At 37.0% G+C, this 22,873-nt stretch overlaps 1 protein-coding gene across 1 annotated transcript; it reads left to right on the top strand.

Annotated features, from left to right (window-relative positions):
- The first annotated feature begins 3,838 nt into the window (after window positions 1–3,838).
- On the top strand, window positions 3,839–21,463 carry LOC116759180 (1,2-dihydroxy-3-keto-5-methylthiopentene dioxygenase-like). The gene is given in 4 exon segments (XM_032642589.1): window positions 3,839–3,903; window positions 20,587–20,661; window positions 20,906–21,366; window positions 21,369–21,463. Coding segments are annotated over 4 exon segments (696 nt in total).
- The last annotated feature ends 1,410 nt before the right edge of the window (window positions 21,464–22,873 follow it).

The raw sequence follows: 22,873 nt of genomic DNA, 5'->3' as shown, positions 1-22,873 counted from the left end.
AACTATTTACCCACTCTTTATTTTCCACTTACAGTGGAGCAAATTTTAGTTCCCTTGAAAATTAATTAATGACGTATTATCTTATTATTAAAGTTAGGCAACCACTGCCATAGGTATGTGCTGTTATCTTCAAATAGCTGTGGCTCAAAAAGGAATTATGGCTCTTATGTTCAACAACTATTATTTTTAGCTCAACTCAATCCTTTGGAAAAGAAGAGAAGAAGAAAAAGAAGGAGAAGGGGAAGGAGAAGAAGGAGAAGAAGAAGGAGAAGAAGAAGAAGAAGAAGAAGAAGAAGAAGAAGAAGAAGAAGAAGAAGAAGAAGAAGAAGAAGAAGAAGAAGAAGAAGAAGAAGAAGAAGAAGAAGAAGGAGGAGGAGGAGGAGGAGGAGGAGGAGGAGGAGGAGGAGGAGGAGGAGGAGGAGGAGGAAGAGGAGAATAGGAAGGAGAAGGAGGAAAAAAAAGCAGATTACAACCATGCAGGACATGAAAATCCAGCCCATTCACACCTATTTTTCCTCCAAGAATGAAGCACTTCCTGAAATTTTGGATGAATTCAGACCCTCAAGTTAATGAATACCATTTGTAAATAACATCCCTGACTTCAGCTGCATGTGATTGGCTGCTTTCATTCACACAGCACAACCTGTGTGGTTGTCTTTTCTCAGCCTCTCTCACCCAACTGTGTGCTCTGTCTTCTCCTCCGTAACAACATAATCACCTGCTGGCAGCATCACCAGGAGGCTTTCCAGTCCCCAAACTTGTAGTCATTGTCTAGCATCCACAGAAAAGTCTTTTCTCTCATGAAGCTGCCATGCACAAAAACTAATAACAAGCAAATCCTTGGACACATAAGCAGGAAAAGGAGTGAAAGTGAAAAACCTCACTCTTGAGGGTTCGGTTTCAATGCCTGTTTAGACTGGGCATCTACATGAATTTATCCAGTGTTTACATGCCAGGCCACAGGGAAAGGATAGAAGGGGGGGAAATAAAAAATTATCTTATATTTCTGATAGATAACAATCAAATATTAAAATGAGAAATGAAATTGTTATTTGCTGTCTAGTAAGAAAGATGGTTGAAGTTATTAATATTACCATGCAAACATCTGAATCCTAGTAGATATTTTAAGACAGTATTGATCTATATTAATTGACAAGATATTTTTGCCTTTCCTGTTACTTTATATATGAAGACATTTCTCTTCTGTACATGGCTTTTATTTATGAGGTTAATTACTTTTTATTTAGAGTTACCTGAGAAGAAAAATGCAATAATTTTTCTACGAGGGTCTGGCCCTTGGAAGAACTTATATATATGGATATGGAATAGGGGGGCCCCTTAGCAACTACACAAACGTATTGTTTGCTGTTCTTTTGCTCACTGGGTTATTGTACAACGGCTCAGTATTAATGTCCCACAGAGAGTTTCCAAAGAAAGGTTTATAATTTAGTTTCAGCTTCAGCATCTATTATCTGCTTTTAAAAGTGCTATTGTTAGCTCCATCTTGGTAATGCTTGGTAACAATCATTGATCCATTATGAGTTCAAACCTGGGGACCTCAGAATGTTATAGCACACATCATTTCTAATTACCCTAACATTAGTTCTTGGAGTTTGCTTCCAATGTACTGATTAAATGTTGGCCACTAAAATGTATAAATTTATAAGTAAAAATGTAAAGACAGGTCTCTGATCTAAGATAAGTAGGTCAAAAATTATGAGTAAGTATACTCTTTGTATTACCATTTATTCTTTTTCTGGAAACTATAAAATAATTGATATTCTTTTTTGATCATAAACTCTTCCCTGAAAATAAAATTTGCCAAACTAGTTATCAGTAACAATATGTATTAAGTACTTTTGGCTGGAAATTATATAATGGTGTGGAAATTCTTGAATTTTTCTGGGGTCAAGAAAAATTAAGGAAAAAAAATTTCATGAAAATTTCAATTTTCTTTTTTATGCTGTATAGATAAGATTTATATTAAATTGAAGTACTTAATTTAATTATATAAAATATTATAAAATGTTTGGTTAATAATTGATAGTACTATTCAGAATTTTAGCTTTTATTGAAGAACTATTTTTCCCCCAAATACTGAAAACAAGGATAATCATGTAGGTAATATTTAAGAACAACAAAATTATTGCTTTTAAGTTACAGTTAGATGTGAGTTCTCTATAGTCCTCTCTGCCAAAGCGAAAATTTTTGTTTGGGGAATTCGCTCCAGTCATAATCATGTATGTTATTAGATAGTTGTGTGACTGAGTTCTTGACAGAGTATTTGCCTCTTACTGTCAAGGTTGGCTTTCTTCTGGTTACTCAGTCAGCCACTGTAGTAGGCTGAATAATAACCACCTGAAGACATTAGGTTATAATCCCTCCAACTTGTACACGTTAGCTTAGGAGGAACTAGAGTCTTTGCAAATGCAATTACATTAAGGATTTTGAGATGGGGAGACTATTTCAGATTACCTAGGTGGGCTTCAAACCCCATCACAGAGTTCTTATAGGAGAGGCAAAGGGAGATTTGACACATAAAGAGGAGGAAAAGGCAGTGTATCCACTGAGGCAGAAATTGGAGTGATTTAACCTCTAGCCAAGAGAGTCCTGTTGACCTCCTTGGGCAGCTGAATTTTCCCCCAGAACCTATGGAGGGAGCAAGGCCCTGCCAGACTTTGACTCCACCCATTGAAACTGAGTTTAGACTTCTGGCCTCTGGAACTTTAAGAAAACACTTTTTTGTTGTTCTAAGTCACTGAGTCTGAGGTCATTTGTTACAGCAGCCTCAGGAACCTAATAACATCATGTGTGGATCATAATTGTGAATGAACAGGTTGAAAACTGTTGAGTACTACCCCATGAATAACCAGCGAAGGAACCATCACATGATTGTGCCATGTAATTATACTTTCTAAAAAATGGAAACAAATATTGAAACAACTAAATAAAATAGTTGGTAATAACTGCTTATAAATCATTTAATATTAATTATTCATAAGAAATATTGTTTATTTAAAAATAAAAATATATGTGCTCTGAAGATGATACATGATCGAAAATTTTAAAACATAAACCAGTTTTTAATAATATAAATAATACATACATGAAAAAATAAAACAATGCGCAAGTAAAAGGTTCCCATCCACATTCCTGTCCTCCATTCTAAGCACCCAGGCTGCTTAGATTACAGATCTGGATCATTAGCTGTTGTGCATGTGTGTTTGTATTCTGCATGTGTGAGGGCACATACTTTTATCTACATGCCAGAGAGATGGTTATCTTCTTTAAGTAATCACATCAGAATTTACTATCCTTTTCCCATTTAGGTTACTACAGAATATTGAGCAGAGTTCCTTGTGTTATATAGTAGGTTCTGTTGGTTATTTTAAATATATAACCTAAATGGGAAAATAATTTGAAACAGAATAGATGCATGTATATGTATAACTGAATCACTTTGCTGTATACCTAAAACAAACACAACATTGTTAATCAACTCTACTCCAATATAAAATTAAAAAAAAAGGATTTACTGTACTAAATTAGAATATATTATATATTTGTTTCATTTATTGATAACCACATCTTCTTCCTGAACCTTCACTTTCAGGTTAGTGTGCTTGTTTAGATTGCCCTCTTGTAATTGAATGACTCTCTGTAGGCAAGGCTAGGTCTCTTCAGAGAAAATCAAAACAAAAACCAAACTTATCTTCTCCATTTATTTTTTTTTAAATGTTTAAGTGTTTTAAACGTGATGGCAATGGGCTGAATCATGTCCCCCCAAAATTCACATGGTGAAGCTCCAGTCTCTACTTCCTCCCGATGTGACTGCACCATGCACCCAGAAATGTTGAAGTATCTTTGGAACTGTGTAACAGTGGAGGATGAAGGCGTTTCAAGGTACATGCTGGAAAGAGCCTAGTTATCTCGAATGGACAGTTGGTAGAAATATGGACATTAAAGGCAATTCTGTTGAAGGCTCAGAAAAAAAAAGGAGAGTTGGAGAGAAAGCTCTGTTTTCTTGAGATGAAATAAATAATCTTAAGTAGAACACTGATAAAATATGAATATTAAAGATGCTTTTTTGTGAGCCCTCAGAAATGAAGAACATGTTATTGGACAATAGAGAAAGGATGATTCTTGTAATAAAGTGTCAACAAACTTGCCTGAACTGTGTTCTAGCCTTTTTCTTTGAAAGGTAGAAGCTGTGAGTGATGAAACTAGGTATTTAGTTTAGGAGGTTTGTAAGCAAATTGTGAAGAAGTGGCTTTCTTTCTTCTTACTGCTTATAGTAAAATGTGAGAGGAAAGAGGTAAATAGAAGGGTAGCAGGCCTGAAATCTTAAGAAGACTCAGGGTTATCATGACAGATATACCCTAAGGGGGCTCCCTGTGAGCCACAGCCTAATATAATCCCCTGCTCTTGAGTGCAGACAGAACCTGTGATTGGTCTTTAGCAAAGAGAATATGACAAACATAAAGAGATTTTACAGATGTATTGGGTTCCTACTAGGTGGACTTGGGTTCATCAAAAGAGGGAGAATCCTGAGTGGGTCTGACCTAAATATGTGAAAGACTTTAAAAAATAAATTCCCCTGCTAACTTTAAAGAAGTGGCCATGTGTCACATGGTCACAGAAGACCATGTGACTAGGACCTGTATGATTTCTAGGAGCTGAGAGCAGCCCTGGGTCAACAGGCAGCATGAAAGCAGGGACCTCTATCCTATAAACAGGACAAGGAGCTAAATTCTACCAAGAATAGGCCTAGGATAAGATCCCAGGGTCCTGTGAGAGCATGGCCCACACAACACTGAGAATCGAGCTTGCTAGACCCTGAGCAGAGAACCTAGTTACTCCATGCCAGACCAATGGAAACTGTCATGTCATGATGAGTGAGCATTATGGTAATTTGAGCATTGCGGTAATTTGTTACACAGCATACAAACTAACACAGCTTTGAAATTTGTGGAAACATCATAGAACTATTCCAACCTGTGTGGAGAATACATTTTCAGGATAATTCAAAAACTATATGTGATTCTGGAGTGTGTTTTTTTGTTTCTGTTTTTGTTTTTAAAGAGTACTATTTGGAAAACTAGCAAAACTTGAATGGTGTCTGAAGAAAATATGACATATCATTAACAGTTTCATCAGAGAAGAGCCACTATGAGTGATTTAGATTTAAGGATTTATTACAGGGATTAGAATATTTGCAGTTGTAAGAGATGTTACAGTATATGTAGTGTTTTTTATCTCTGCATCTAGATTTGTATTGAGAATATATAAAGAATCTTAAAGTTAACGATAAGTCAAAAAAATAATTTAAATAAAGGAAAAATGCATAGTAATGAATAAAAATAAAACACAAAATTTGTGGGATGCCGTTAAAAAAAGGGAAAAAGAGAGAAGTTTGTACACTAAATGCTTATACCAGATAAAGGGGCAAAGTCTCATATCAATTGTGTAAGTGTCTACCTGAAGGAAATAGAAAAAGAAGAGCAAAATAAACTCAAAGCAAACAGAAGAAAGGGAATAATAAAATAAGAGAAGAAATAAGTTAAACTGAAAACAGAAAATAATAGAAAAGATAATAACAAAGTGATGCTTTGAAATGCTCAGTTACAATTGATAAAGTTCTACCAAGACTGACAAGGATTAAAAGAGAAATGACACAATTTATCAATATCAGAAATGAAATAGGAAATATTACAACATGTCCTTTAGTTATTCAAATGATAGTACTAGAATATTATAAACAGCTCTATATGCATATATGTGACAGGTAGAATGAAATGAACCAATGCCTGATATATACCAAATTTCACTAAATATGTAGTAGGTAATGTAAACAGCTCTATAACTATTAAAGAAATTCAATCCAACCAAAAACTTAAAAGAATAATTAATGTCAATTCCACACAGTCTCTTCCAGAAAATATGAGGAAATATTAATTTCCCAATAATTTTATGAAGCTACCATAACCAGACAAAGACTGCATACATACACAGAAGAAAATTACAAACCAATAACTCTCAAAAACCTAGACACACAAATTCTCAACAAATAATTAACAGATAAAACTCATCAGTTCAAAAAATAGTTATAAACCACAATCAGTGGGGTTGTCTCCCAGGTATTCAAGCCTTTCAAGTATTTGAAAGTCAGTCAATATGATCCTCCATACTCATAGGCTAAAGCAGAAAAACACATGATCAGATCATAAAACCCATCATTTCGATACTGATTCATGTTAAAAACTGTCAGCAAACTGGAAATAGAGGATGATTCCCTCACCTTAATAAAAAACATCTGCACAAATATACAGCTAACATAATTCAGAGTGATGGAAGAATAAATGCATCTCCCCATTCACTGATGGCAAGACAAAGCAAGAATGTATGTTGTTACCACTCCTACTCAACATAATACTGCAAGTAATAGTCAAGGCAATAGGGCAAGAAAAAGAAATAAATTGCCCGCAGATTGAAAAGGAAGAAACAAACTGTCCCTGTGAACAGATGACATATTTGTGTATGTATAAGGTCTCAAGAAATCTTCCAAAAAATGAAAGAAAATTTATAATAAATGAATTCAACGAGGTAACAAACCAACACATGAAACAGTGCACAAAATCATTTCTATTTCTCTATATTAACAGTGAACATGTGGAAACTGAAATTAAAAATACAGTATCATTTAAAATAGTTCCCCCAATAAAAACTTATGTATAAATCTAACTAAAATTGTACAAGACTTTTATGCTATAAAACACACATGAAAGAGCTTATATAACTATATAAATGGGTTAGAGAATCATGGTTTGAAAAATCAACATGATAATACAGTTAATTCTCCCAAAATTAATCTAAAATTTACATAGATTTTTAAAAATCCTTGAAAGGTTTTTTTTTTCAGATATAGACATGCTTCTCTAAAAGTATATGGACAAGCAAAGGAATTAAATAGCTAAATAATTTTGGAAAAAGGAATAAATAGGGAAAAATCATTCAACTGGTATTAAGACTTATCATAGTTACAGTAATCAACACTGTATGGTACTGATGAATGAATAGATACATAGGTCAATGAAAGAGAAAGCCAGAGATAGAACCATATAAATATGCCCAGCTGATACGCGGGCCTCTCACTGCTGTGGCCTCTCCCGTTGCGGAGCACAGGCTCCAGACACACAGGCTCAGTGGCCATGGCTCACGGGCCCAGCCGCTCCGCGGCATGTGGGATCTTCCTGGACCGGGGCACAAACCCGTGTTCCCTGCATCAGCAGGCGGACTCTCAACCACTGCGCCACCAGGGAAGCCTGCCCAACTGATTTTTGACAAAGATACAAATGCAACTCAGAGGAAGTATAATCTTTTCAATAAATGGTGCTGGAACAATTGGGCATCTATAGGCAAAAAAAAAAAAAAAAAAAAAAAAAAAAATCACTCATACAAAAAGTAATTCAACATGGATCATACTGTAAAACTTTTAGAAATAATAGAGAAGAAAATTTTAGAACCTAAAGTGAGAGATGAAAACTTCTTAGACATAACACCAACAGCATAATCACTAAAAAAAAAATTGATAAAGCATAATGATTAATAATTTTGGTCTAAGAAAAATATATGGTTAACAGGATAAAAAGACAAACTACAGACTAGAAAACATTTTCAAATCATTTATCTGACAAAGGGCAAATCTTAGATTCATAGATACTCTCAGCACCAACAGTTAAAAAATGAGCAATGACTCATTTAGAAAATGGACAAAGGATATGAACAGGCGCCTCATTTGAGAGAGTATACAGATAGCAAATAAGCACATTGCTATTAGGGGAATCGAGCTTAAAACCACAATGAAATATCACTACATTAGAATGTTTTTTAAAAATTATAATAAATGCTGGCAAGTATGTGGAGAAACTAAATATCTTATACACTGCTGGTGGGAATGTAAAAGTGACATTGGAAAATAGTTTGGGAGGCTTTCCTTTTTCTTTAAAATAAAACTAAACCTGTACTTACTATATAAACAGCAATCAAATTCTTTGGTATTTATCCTGAAGAAATGAAAACTTATATTCACACCAAAACCAGTACATGAATGTTCATAGCAGATTTTGCTGTAATTGCCTCAAAGTGGACACAATCCAAATATTAAAAAAGTCATAGAATGAAATAATACTTAGCAATAAAATGAAGTAAACTATTAATCCATGCAATAACTTGGACGGGCATTATGCTTAGTTAAAAAAAAAAGGCCAATCTCAAAAATTTCCATGCAGTGTGACATGGAACATTTTTTTTTTCATATAACATTCATATAACATTTTTTTTTAAGTGAGCAAAACCATAGAGATGAAGAACTACTATTGCTTGCCAGGGTACAGAGCTGTCATAATATGAGGGAATTCTACTGTGGGGATGGGACAGATATGTGACTTGATGTTTGTGGTGTTTACATAAATCTATACATGGAAGCAAATGCATAGAACTACACACATGTGCAGAAATGTTTGCATGTAAAATCTGGGGAAAAGTGAATGAGGTCTGTAAGCTCATTAATAGTATTATACCAGTGTCATAACAGTATTGTCCATTTCCTGGCTTTAATATTCAACTTCAGTTATACAAGATGTCACCATTGGGGAGAAGTTGGGCGAAGGGTTCATGAGACGATAGGTTTTTGCCACTCCCTATGAATCTTACATGGTTATGTAGGAGGGTATACTTATTCTTAAAATATAAAGCCTAAAGTATGCAGAAAATAAAGTCTTTCAATATCTAAGAGAAAGAGAAAAAAATAATTAGTGTATGTTTGAAGGGTAAGTATGAGCTCATTGTAATATTTTTGTTGACTTTTCTGAGTATTTAAACTTAGAGAAATTATAAACTTGGGCAAGTAAATTTGGGGGACATAAAAGACATTCAAAGCATGAATTGATAAAACAAATTATGTATTCATCATTTTGTTTCCCTGTTCAGATTCTATCATTTTGTATTAAAGCTAAAATCTTGTTTTTCAGGTCTGCAGTATACCAAACTAAAAAGTTGGGGAAAAAATGTCTGGTGTCTGGCATGATGGGAATAGCAGTATATACAGTGTTTATTTATTTTTTTTACATCTTTATTGGAGTATAATTGCTTTACAATGGTGTGTTAGTTTCCGTTTTATAACAAAGTGAATCAGTTATACATATACATATGTTCCCATATCTCTTCCTTCTTGAGTCTCCCTCCCTCCCACCCTCCCTATCCCACTCCTCCAGGCGTTCACAAAGCACCGAGCTGATCTCCCTGTGCTATGCGGCTGCTTCCCACTAGCTATCTACCTTACGGTTTAAATAATCCAGCCTGTTGTTACTGAGAACTATTTAATAAGTTGGCTCCCTGAAAACTAGAGATAGTTTATTTAGTTAAATCTGTTTAACACAGTCACAGAATAATAGCAACAGATGCTTCTTCCTCCTTAAAACTTGTATTTTTTATACAATAAAAGAGTTTAGATGGCTCATATGTCTAAGCTTGGTATGGGAGGAGTAGGGAGAAAAATGAACAGATGCTAGAAAACATTTATTCTAGTTAGTTTTATGAGTTGATATCTCTGACAATTTTTTATAGCCTTCAGTGGTCTAATACATCATTTAATCTGCCAGAAAGAAGGACAATTAATGTTTAAAATAGGTGCTTTGTTAAGGAAACTTTACAAAACATCTACCCTTAAGGACCCCCAAGTAGTTCACCATTTTTGATAATGTGTTTCATTGGACATATTTTTAAAATGTGATTGCAAGGTAAAATGTAGACAATTTAAAGCTAAGGTTAATTTCACGTGATTTTATTTCACAATGTCCCTTTTGCATTTTTACTATATTCATAAGGAACAAAAGAGTGACTTGATTTAATGTGTATTACTGAGAATAATGTATTGGTATTCTAGGTTAACCAAGAAATGACAGAGGGAGTTGCTAGAACTTAGCTTGGAAGAGGTGTCCTCAGACACTCTCAACGTCTACCAATTTACTCTTCTTCCTAGGACATGAGCTGTGGGAACAAGAAAGAGTTGGAAAATCAAAATTATTCCTTTTGATCTCAATGTGCACGTTGAGCTGCACTTGTTACCTACAATCCAATTCCTCAAAGTGTCCATCAGTCAATGAGCATTAACACGGGTGCAATTGTATGTTCCAATAGCTGGAGTTCACTCCGTGTTTTACTTTTCGGCATTTCTTTTACCATTTGAAAATGAAATCATATCTTCCACTTGCTGTGTAAGTCTCCCTAGTGTTCTGCACAGGGTCTCTAAAGATTAGCTAGAAAATACTATTTTACACAGTCCTTTCCTGCTACCTCATACTTCTCAAATCTATCATTTTAAAAAAATTAGCTCTGCTGCTCATTTCAGGTTGGGGAACTATGCATTTTGAAAACAGCATGGCATGGTTGAAATGGAATAAAAATGGGCTTTTATTCAACAGAACCGAATTCAAACCCATGGCTCGTTATTCACAAACTGTGAGGCTATAAGCAATGTGCTAACAGCACTGAGCCTGGTCCTACCTTCTGCAATTTTATAGAAAATTATATTTTCCTACCTCCCTTGCAGAGTTGTTTTAAAAGCTGAACGAGAAAACGGTAGAAAAGAGCTTTATAAACAAATGGCAAAGCTATATAAGAACATACTAATTTGATTAATTAATGTAGTAAGGATCCGGGTTTTGCACAGAGCTAATTTTCCCCTGGATCTAGGATGAACCCAACAGGAGAACTGTTGAATCCAAATGAAGCAGACGATCCTGAATACATCTTTCCTATGAAAACTCTTGGCCACAGCACTTCCAAAGGGAGGAAAATGCTAAAAGCACACATAAATTCAAGAAAAAGAGGGCCAGAGCAAAGGGGTGGTTCAAACACAAAACTGGATCTGCCAAACAGATTGGCCTCTGCTCCAGCCGCCGGTCCTGAGAGTCTCAGGGTGAGGAAGGTGACCAATAAAACAGTCAGTAAAATAGAAAGAGATTTTCCCTGAACTGTCGTAGGATATGGAGAAGAAAAAGCTTTCAAAAGCACTCATGTCAAAAGCGTTGAAGACACAGGTGGCAAATCCTAGGCATAGATAGCAGGTGTGGGCAACGGTGGTGTCACCTGTAGAGCCTCAGGTGTCAATTAGTACAAGCTAAACTGAGAGCATCAGTCAAGCCCCCATCCCGTACTGCAGACAGTGTGGTGCAGGGAGAGGCCAGAGGGGAAGTGCTGCTCTCCGGTGTCCCACTGCTCTCCGTGGACAGCACCTGATGGGTGACACATGATGTAGTCGGGGATTATCTCACTGCAGAGGGAGACCCCAACAAAAGGCCTTTTTATGGGTGGGGGGCCAAGAAGAAGGAGAGAAGAAGACCCAGGGGTGGAAAAGTGCTAAGTCAGGATGAAGCAAATTGTCCCAGCTGAGCCCCCAATAAGAAGGCCTCCGAAGGGAGCTGCCTGGGTTTGGAACGCAGGTATGTGTACCAGCAGAGTAGGTCCAGGGGCTCCTGAGTCCTTGACTACAAGAACACTGTAATAAACTGACTCTGTACCCCAAGGCTGCAGTAGGGAGATTGGCTTCTTCCCGGGAAGACTGCTGGGCAAAGCTTGGAGGCAAACTTCTCATCACCCTTAGAAGAGTACGGGGCATCGGCTGCCTCTAGACCATGAGGATTGGCTACCTGCGTAGGGTTCTAACAGAGTCTGTGTTGGTGAGGACCCATCTGTGGGCACGGATGACACACTTAACACTTCTGACATTAGCACTCACTTTAGCAAGAGATGTTATCAGAGAATCTGGGGATAGGGAACAGGGTCAAGACCAAAGCTCCAGGTAGGCATATTCCTGGAGCCACCCAGAATCATCTAGAAAGAACTTAACTGATGCTGGAATTCAGACAAATGTAGTTAAAACAAACAAAATGTAGCAACTTTAACAAGTGCTCAAAATCAGGGATTGGAGGTCAGATGAGGATTTATATACCTGCTTTGCCAGTTATGATCTGGTTAATCACTGGGGGTTTAGTCAATCTCTCTAAGCTTCAGTGTCTGCATTTTAAAGGAAGGGATAATAACCGTATCCACCATGTTGTGAAGGTAAAATAATACTTCATGTGTTTCAGGAGTGAAAAGGAAATCAAGATATTCTCAAATGAAGGAAAACTAAGAGAATGTGTTGCCAGCAGACGTACTCTAAAATAGTAGCACTTCCTTTAAAGGACCCATCCTGTGTCTGGCAAATAATAAAGTCTCAATACATTTCACATATAGATCATTATCTCATTTTGTTCCCAAATACATATAATCTCAGAAAAATGTGTTTTCTTAATTATATGTATTTGTGTTCTCTTTTAAAAGTTCCCTCTTGAAATCTTTAATCCTTTGCAATATATTCTTAAAATTAATTTGTAGCAAGAAAACCTTCCCTGTTCTCCATTTCCTCAATATTCAATGAAAAGTTTAAAACAGGCTTTCTCCATTTGCCTTGACAGAGCATGTTCTATGATTCCATTAAAATACACTGCATTTTAATAGTTTTGCCGTCCTCTCTTCAATGTTTAATCATTAGTCTCATATTGACCAGGTGACATTTGTTTAGCACATTCTGTATATATATTTACAGACTCTAAGATGGGGGATAGGGATGGAGAGGAAGAGTAATGAGGTCAGGCTAACAGCACAGGAGACCAAAATCTCATCAGATAAATGAGAGCATGTTGTTACAGATGTTACAATAGACTATGATGCTGTACAAATAGAAAGGAATTTGTAATTGGAAAGATTAAATTCTATTACTTTGAAGACTGATGGAATGAAGACCAGAGTGGAGAAAATCATCCACCTTAATGAATATAGTTGTACATTTTCCATGTACTTTTTACTCATTTTATTAATTGGAAAATAGAAGAATGCTATAACACAAGGTTTCTCTGAAAAGGAATGGAGATAACCTTACATAAACCTTGGGACCAAGTTGCATCAAGAGGTAAAAAATGTAAACTAGCAACCGGAAAGAAGTAGATGTGGGCGAATGTAGAGTGTGGACGCAACACAACACAAACTGGACAGATTCTTTGGGTTTTGTTAGGTTTACAATGCACACTGTTGAGGATTAAGGCAAATCTGAGACAGTCTCTGCTACTTTCCTAAGTCTATAACCTTAAGCCTCATTTTGTTTCTCTATAAAGTTCGGTATCATAATATATACCTTAAATATTATCTAATCAATATAAAGGGCCTACAATAAATAGTGGCATCAGTTAAATATCACCTTTACATCCCCGATGCTCAAACATTTCTAACCCGATCATAGATAATTTTCTAGGAAGGCTTTCTCAAGTTTTATTCCTTTCTTTTTCACTGACCCACTTTTTTATCTCCTATATGTGTTTATCTTTAATAAATGGACATATTTTTCTACAATATATATTAATTCTTAAGGATTGTAACCCAAATGGTTAGTGTGAGGAGAAACATGGCCAGAAGTCCACCTAAGAGTTTACCCTTTTTTTCTTTCGCTGTTTCTGTCTTTTGTCGTGTTTCTTTTATGACTCATGCTATAACCTAATGGTGGAGATTAGGGATTTTGGAGTCAGGGTTCAATGGTGTAAGGACTGACTCAAAGTTTGGGAGAGCTGATTTTGTGCAATTCTTCCTTATTTTCATTGGTCATGGTAAGAGTGTTTACACCATAGAAATTGGCAAAAGCCTATAAAAAAGATATTTTTTGAGAGAGTTGTTACTAACTTTGCATTATACCAGTGAGTGAGACAGGCTTGTGGTTGAGTCCTGTCCACATAAGCTGAATGAACTTCATCACATTACTAATCCCTCTGTGAGCCTCAGCTCCTATATCTATAGAATGGGTACAAATAATAATTATCTCATAGGATTCATAGGGTCATTTCATGAGATAATGTATTGTAATGTCAATACAATGATGTCAATTGTACGATACATTGCAAATTCTTAAATCTTAGCTATTAGGATTATTTTTCTTGAGAGTTTTTTAATTCCTTTGCTAAAGTTAGCACTCAGGTGTATCCAGTTTCTTTCTTTTTCCTAATAATTACTCTCCACTGTTTAGCCAAAGAATATAAGTGTACTGATAGAATATGGTCTTCCTTTCCTTCTAAGATGCATAGGGCAAGAGCTGCCATTTATAATGACTACTAATCCTAATTTATGGGTCCTCACTTCTGTGTACCTTGGAATCACCTGGGTTCATGAAAATCTAACCTATAGAAGAAAAGCAAGAAACAGCAGAGGAGCCTCAGTATTTTAGTTTAGGTATTGAATCATTCCAAATAAGGTTTTCACTGTGTTTGCCCTTCATTTTACCTCTAACATTTTAAAGACAAGTGTGGTAAGATTAGACATGTTTTTGCACTATATAGATCTATTGTTTAAAATTTTTTGCTTAAAGTCTGAGACATGTGTGTATGTATGGTGCAACCTTCCTTTTACTCACTAGTTGAAATCTTCTCTGGCTGAAATCACCTTTAAAATTTGACACAAGAATCCCAGTTGTTTTGTTCAGGTGCACTGCCAAGTTTCATGCCCTGCTGTCACAAGGGTGTACATGGGCTCATGGGGACACTTAAGATGCAGGCCAAGCCTTGGCAAATGGTTTCTTGCATGCTTTATTTTTGTTCTATTATAAAAATAGATTCTGTGGTAACCTCTGGGTTGTATGGTGTTGATTCCTACACAGCTTTCACACATGTTCAGTGTCTCGGCAGGATCTGAAGCATTTATTGGACAACAGAAAAGGTCTCTCTTCTCCAGTGAGCTGGGTTTAAGAATTCTATTGGCATGAGAGGTGAGGAAAAGCAATACAAGCAGACATTTTGATTAGAATCCTACGTACATGACAGCAAGTCTCACTCCAAGGAAATGTGAATGGCACACAAAAGTATTTATATTCTATTCTCAGAAGATGCATCTACTCTGTAGCAGATGGGAGTATCAAGCTCATTTTCTTAAACATGGAAATGTAACTTAATTATAATACATGACATTTAAATGGAATATAATGCCAGCACATCTGAGTACAAGATTTGATAAGCTACATCAGCCTATCCGCCCATAGCTGCATTATACCGGTTACAATGATTCACCCTACCCTTCAAAGGAAGGTGAAATATCCCGTTAATGTTGCTCTATAATTACACCATTGGTGGCAGGATGCTTCTCCCTGTGACAATCAGCTAAAGTTCTCAAGCATGAGATTTGATTACCATTGTTTTTGTATGGAAAGCTAAAACGTAATTGTCATAAAATTACCAGCATCCCTTGTCTAATGTTCAATAGCAATCACATTTTCATATCACACGCACCAGAAGGTGCTTTACTGGATATTGACATCAAAGTCACAGCAATATAAGAAACTTAAAAATGAAAAAAAAAAAAATCTTCATAGACATCTTCTTACTTTTCAGAAGATGGGAAACTAACAGTAAGTTTTTATAACTGTATACATATGCAATTTGTGTTTTTCTAATTAGAGAAACTACTTATAAGAGATATACACAATAACCATGCCTAACAGTTCTCATTTCTTTAGTTTTTGCAAAGATGAGAAAAATATTTCATGTGATGATTTTGAGGTATACAAATCCTCAGCATTCATTACATGGTATCCTCTTCCATAGAGTTTATTATAAAGTTTATTTCTGCTCTGTAAGTGCACTGATATCCAGGTTTTCAATCAAGATATGCAAGGATAACAAAGGTTCCAGAGAGGAGAGGATCCTTCAGCTTGGGTCTTGAATAATGAAATGATGCTCAGTTACACATGATAGAGTTGCAATAGTGCAAAAGGCATGAGGTCAAAAGGCAGCATGCCCCACTGTGTTTGTCATCATGCCTCCAAATCCCCCTAATGCTCCCTTATTTAGAGTAATGGCATACACATCTTTTCTAAAACTTAAGATAGAAACTTAAGAGTATATCTTAATTGCCAAATTTGCATGTTTTTCACATTCAATCAGTCACAGCATGCCTCAACTCTGCTTCAGAATTGAATACCGATGTTTATTTTCCCTTTTTTATCCCCACACTTACTGCCGCCACCAGCCCCTTTCCACTTGTGATCTCGTCTTTCTATTTTCTAATCCCTCTTACACACATGTGAGAAATCTTCTTCTCACATGAGAAATCTCACAACATGGAATCTTTCACCTTCCTGCTAAGAAATATCTGATATTTTCGCACTTTCTAAGCTATAAATTTTATATTCTTGAATATTGCATTTAAAGTTCTTTTAGACACTTGTTACAAATCACAGTTAAACCCACTCTCTAAATATAACTTTGACACAATTGACTACATCCAGTTCCCACACCCGCCCTGAAATTTCAGTCTCTGCATTCTTCTTCACCTACTTTATCTCTTCCACAAAATTTAATCCAACCTCCATGAATGAAGGTCTCATCTGGTGTTCTTTCTTACAGGGAGCCATTATTTCCTAATCAAGTGGAATTAACCAATCTCTAAATCTCCATGGCATTTATTCTATAACTGACTGTACTCATAAAACCTTATAGTGTGTGCACTAACTTATAAGTTACACAGAGTAATTTAGATAGTTAAGACTTTCTCCTTGTATTTCTTCCAGATTCCCACACAATGCCTTGCTCATAATATGTACCTAAATTTTTTTTTTTTTTTTTGCGGTACGCGGGCCTCTCACTGCTGTGGCCTCTCCCGTTGTGGAGCACAGAATCCGGACGCACAGGCTCAGCGGCCATGGCTCACGGGACCAGCCGCTCCACGGCATGTGGGATCCTCCCGGACCGGGGCACGAACCCATGTCCCCTGCATTGGCAGGCAGACCCCCAACCACTGCGCCACCAGGGAAGCCCTGCATGTCATTTTAATAAAAGTTTCTCTGTGGATACATTCAAGAAAGGAATCATATATCAATCTATATAACAACATTTCTCAAACTTTGGTTTCTGAATTCCCATCTTAGAATTACCTAAAGGTGCTGCTACAGTTGCAGATTGCAGGATCTTCATGTAGATTTGCCAATTGAGCATCTCAGAGTGCAGCCTAGAAAACATGCTTCCTTGTTGGTTCTCACACACACTAAAGCTAAAGAAGCACTTATGCTACTTTGTGTATTTCAGAGCTTTATTTTGCATAAGTAATTAAGGTATTAACAGAGACAATGCACCATATAGGATATTATCACTAGCCCATTTGACATTCTAATCAACAATTCTTGTACCTGTTCTAATTTGCACATGTGAAATGTGAAGATATTATTGAAGTATAAATATGCATCACAGGTAAAGAGCTTCCAAAGACATTTTATTAGGCTACTGAGATAAGCATATCAAAATGGTAGGGAAAGACAAAATATTATTTTATTAAGCATTGGGATTTAAAATAAAGCTTCCTTCTGTAATTTTGATATTGTATATTTTCTTTATTTTTAACTCTACAAAGAATGAATTATCAAAGTTCTAGTCATTAGTAATTTTGATCATTTAAAATGAAGTAATGAGTTTGACAATCCTCTGTGACACTGATATTTCCTCTAAATATCTAATGTTGGGAGGGCTTTTCACTTTGCAATCCTCCATTTGAGCCAGAATAGAATAAATGGGAGGCGTATTTTAGCCCTGTATGCATGGCCAAGGGGACCAGCTTCTCTCTGATGGCTGCTGAATATTTGACTGACAAGTGCCTGCCCTGCTCTGCAGCCCTGCTTCAACATTTCCAGGGGTTTCTGAGCTTATCTGGGGGACTCTCCCAATCAAGGCAGTTAATTAAGATCATCATACCACCCTTTCCTTATTCTCACACTTATTACTTCATGAGGACCAGTTGATTCTCCCTGGAAGCTGCAGGTAGGGATCTGAGGCAAACTAGAAAGTTAGAGTTTTTTTAAAAATATTTCTTTAATAATTAGCCAATGGATCCAAATATCATCAGAAAAAATTCCCTTCAAATTTCACTTAGCATCTGTTCTCCAGACCCTGGAAAATGGTCCAAAATTATGATTAAATATGTGCATAACTGATCCTCATTTTGGAATTTTACTTTTACTTTTGTTCCTGATTCTCTGGAAACCTCCATTCCTTTTGGAAACCTTTGTCTGAGTTCTTGTTTCACAAGAACTTGAGCGCAAGCTCAAGACCCTCTGAGTTCTTAGGTACATTGGAAGTCATGGTCAAATGTGACATCAAGTTCAAGCGTGGACCGCTTAGGGTGGTTATGAAAGTTTGTCTCCAAAGATAATAGGAACAGGGGTAATCAGGAAAGGCCAGAAGACCCAGAATTGTCATCTGGACTTGGGAGGAGGTAAGGAGACTGGTCATCACCATAGTGAGAGGTTTTCAGGCTTAAAAGTACAGATCAGGATCCCACATGGCAGGTAAATAAGGGAACAATGCTCTGTTTCCCAAGTTCATGTTAGAAAACCCATTACAATACACAATTTCAATTCATCCTTGTACAAGTACTTTATATAGTACCAGAAACACCGTGGAAATGACATCAATATCTGTGGGTATTAGTTCAACTTGAGAAGAGATTTTGATGTCTTTGACTCTAAAGATCATAATTTTTACTCAGTGGTTATCTTTTTATACCTATTTTCTTTACTTTTATTTTCTTTATTTTTTGGCTTTGGAAAATGAAAATAGTTCTAATTTTCTGATTACAAAGCTAATGTATTCTTATTATAATTCTAATAGTACATTAAAAGTGTAATGGAGAACTTTTAAAAATCATCCATAATTCTATTACCAACTCTTAACATTTTGGTGAGTATTTTTTTTTCAATCTCTATCACTATATATGTATATACATATATAATTTTAACAATTATAGAGACTCAATACATAATAATTTATAGACTACCTTTCTTACCTTTCAGTACATTGTTGATTCATTTCCTGTAAGTATTGCTGCATACAATTGTATTTTATGCCTATTTAGCATTTCATTTTATCCATTTACCATTCTTGTGTTAGACATCCCAAACACATATTTGTGCATTTATCTGATTACTTAGGATACACCCTTAGACCAGGAAGTTTGAGTATCAAAGTCGTTCTTTATTTTCTTAGTAAAGTTTCCCATAAAATTTCCCAAATTGATATTATTATGATAAGAAGTAGGTAATTATACACATCTAAGCACACACAACTAATATGAGAGAATTCTCATTGGCCAGTGAAGTGGTGTCCTGTGGCTTCAGTTTGATATTAGAAGAAACCTGGGAAGAGATAAGTCAGTGAGTGACCATTATGAACCAAAGGGAGTATAAAATAGCAGTCCCCTGTTTGAATGCACTTCCTTTTCACAAAACAGCACACTTTAAAAATTCCATCCTATCAACCTCATTTTTGTATTCCCTTTATTATTAACACTGAAAATGCATTCACTAAAGGATTAGTATATGCATGTATATGACAAATTAAGGAAAAGTGACGTGTATCTCATATCACTCAGTAACTCCCTCCCTTGGAGGAAATTCATCCTAGATACCTGCATAACTGCTGTCGGAATCAGCATTAGGATTCCACAGGATTGCAGAAATCACTGATGCTGAAAAAAATCCAAGTGGACTTGTGAAAATGAATCTTTTTGTACTGTTCTTAGCTGCCAAACTTTGCTAGAAACCCATGGCTATTCTCCAGGAATGTAAAAAAGTGAAGCTGTTTATTCGTGGGACAGGGACAACCTCTAAATTTTCTGGAGGGCCCCAACCAAATTTTCCCCACCTGCCTGACTGGGTGCTGGGCTTTATGTTCTAAAGCACAGTGTCATGTTGCATGGCTTAGTTCCTCTAGCACCTTGTACTAGAAATTCCTTGACTCTTTAATGTTTTGAATGTCTTTGTTCATTACATTCTTCTCTTCCAAAACTAACCAAAAAGAATCACTTAACCTTCTTTATGTGATGTCCTTGAGATATTTGGGTGCATTTCTCTGTTACTGGACATTTTGAGGCACAAGTCATGTGTCAGTGCCAACATGTCAAGGTTCAGTGCAGTGCTTTAAAGCCTGTGCTCATAAGGAAGATAACCCATTATGTTAAATTAATAATAAAAGACACCAACACAGCACCTATAAAAGGTTAGGGGAGCATGCCTAGGATGGGAGCGTTTTTTCGGTTCGTTAAATTTACACACACACGCATGCATGCACACAGAGCTAAAGAGAGAACCATGTTTTCAATTCAAAGACAGTATTTCTCAGTTCTGTATGCTTGATGTGAAGTCTATGGCTTTTGTCAATGTATAAGTTTACCTTACTTAGGATTAATAGGTAATATTAGAGATAACCATCAATATTATTCAGCGTTTTTTGAATCATAGGGAAGAACATTACCTTATCAGGAAATATAAGTATCTTCTGAAAGGATAGTGTTATTGGATCCATGTATATGGGTAATAGACAACAAAAACAATACTTTCCTTAAGAGAAAATTTAAAAACAAAATCAGACACCTTTACAGACTTGGACATAATATCTCATTTTTCTGTTCAGATAATACTGTGAAAAAAGTAGCATAATGTTCTTCTGATTTGATGTATTTCAGAGTTAAGTCAAAGTATCTTGAAGGGCAGGAAGGAGGTGAAGATGCCATGTCTCAAACACCTGTGTCAAATGCCCTGTGAGAGGCAGGGCACAGAGGCGCTCCACGTCTCGACAGACCCGGAACTCAAGTCCATGCTATCCCCCCAAAATTATCCTCTTACCTTAGAAAAGTTACTTAAATGATTAAAATACAAAATTGAGGAAATAGTCTACTGATCTCCTAAGGTGCAACGCATGCTTGACACAGTACTTCACACATAATAATCAGTAAATACTTAGACTTACTATTATTAGCTATTGTTCACATAATATTGAAATAGTACGTTGGGTCGGGGGGGCCTGCGCGGGTCCCAGGGTCAGACCGGCCGGAGCAGGTCCGGCGTCAGGCGCGGCATCCCCGGCCCGACCGTAGTGCAGTCCTGGTACTTGGTTGAGTCAGCCGACAACTCACGGTGGCTCCACCACGCGCAGCCTGCGCGCCCTGTCGGAATTTTAGAAAAGATCCGAAAAGAGAGAAACTACTCCTGGATGGACATAATAACCATATGCAAAGACAAACTACCAAATTATGAAGAAAAGATTAAGATGTTTTACAAGGAGCATTTACACCTGGATGACGAGATTCGCTGCATCCTGGACGCCAGTGGGTACCTCGACGTGAGGGATAAAGAGGACAGGTGGATCCGGATCTTCAGGGAGAAAGGAGACATGACCTCTCTCCTCGCCGGCATATACCACCGCTTCATGCTGGACGAGAAGAACTACCTGAAGGCCATGCGGCTGTTGTGGGAGACCCTGTGTGGCCCGCGTTTAACTGGCTGGCTGACCACTTCAAGGCCCCTGAGCAGTACCTGGAGTTTCTGTCGCAGACGGCCTAGTGGTGCCCTGGGGCATCGCGCACCCTGGCCCTCCTTGTGAAGGTCCGGGACGTGATGGCAGCAGAAAATCTGTCGTATTCTCCTTGCTTTTGTCTTGTAGACTTGAGGCTAGGTGAGCTTTCCTCTGCAAGATTATTTGATCAGAATACGTTTTAATGGAAGTAGCTATAGAACTGGTTTGTACATGGAAGCACCTGTGGAAATCTGGGCAAATCCGCTCATTTTCTCCGATTCAGGATCAGTGGTCAGTGGCTCTGTGTCAGCTCGTGGCTTCAGCTGTGACCTGGTGAGTTTCAGCTCCCCAAACGGAGCCACTTGGCTGCCCCCATCTGGACCTGATTCTTGGACTTTAAGCGGATACTAGGCGAGGCCATGCCTGCTTTGTGCAGAGGAGTGACTGTGGATGACAGGACTGGGCAGAGAGATGTTTTTCTCCCAAAACACGGAGGAAGCTGGGTGGAGGTGCCGTGGGGGATGAACTGGCGTGTTAGGGGGACCCTTGCTTGATTATGCCATGTTCTTGTTCAAAATCAAGTAGCTGCCTTCATGTTAAAAAAATAAAATAAAATAATACTTAAATACTTACTTATACTTACGTTGCTGTTCATTGCTCTTTTCTAGTAAACCAATTGAGCCATGCGAGCATTTAGGTAGCCAGTGAGGTTAGAGCTGGGATCTCAGCCTATCAGGATGAAATCAAACTGCATGTGGTTTCCATTGCCTCTGTCTGCCTCTGGCTAGACCAGAATGCCTTTGAGGGGAAGAAGCCTGGAATTTGTAAACACTGAAATAGACTTTAAGCTGAAGGACAGATGGAGTGAGGATTTTGAAAACTGTCTTTTTACTTCCCTTCCCATCTTAAGATTCAGGGAGCTCAGAACTAGTTGACAACCCCAAATAATCAAGGCAATCCTGAGAAAGAAGAACAAAGCTGGCAGTACCACACTTTCTGAGTCCAAGCTATATTATACAGCTATAGTAATCAAGATAATATGGTACTGACATAAAGCTAGACACAGAGATCACTGGAACAGAATCAAGAGTGCAGAAATAAGCCCATGCATATAAGGTCAGCTATTATTTGGCAAGGGATCCAAGAATACTCAGTGGAGAAAAGGCAGCCTCTTTGATAAAATGGTGCTGGTAAAATTGGATATTCACATGCAAAAGAATGGAATTAGACCCTATCTTATACCACTTATATAAATGAACTTGAAATGGATCAAAAACTAAAATGTAAGACCTGAAAGCATAAAACTCCTAGGATGAAACGAGAAAAAACTCCTTGACATGGGTATTGAAAATAAATTTTTGGATTGACATCTAAAGCACAGGCATCATAATAAAGTAAACAAGTAGGACTAGTCATTTCTTCACGTATGGTTTCCCACAGCTGAGTGTCTGTTTCAG

This window comes from Phocoena sinus, chromosome 9 (genome assembly GCF_008692025.1).
Source record: "Phocoena sinus isolate mPhoSin1 chromosome 9, mPhoSin1.pri, whole genome shotgun sequence".
NCBI lineage: Eukaryota > Metazoa > Chordata > Mammalia > Artiodactyla > Phocoenidae > Phocoena > Phocoena sinus.
This window is presented reverse-complemented; position numbering and strand designations above follow the sequence as displayed.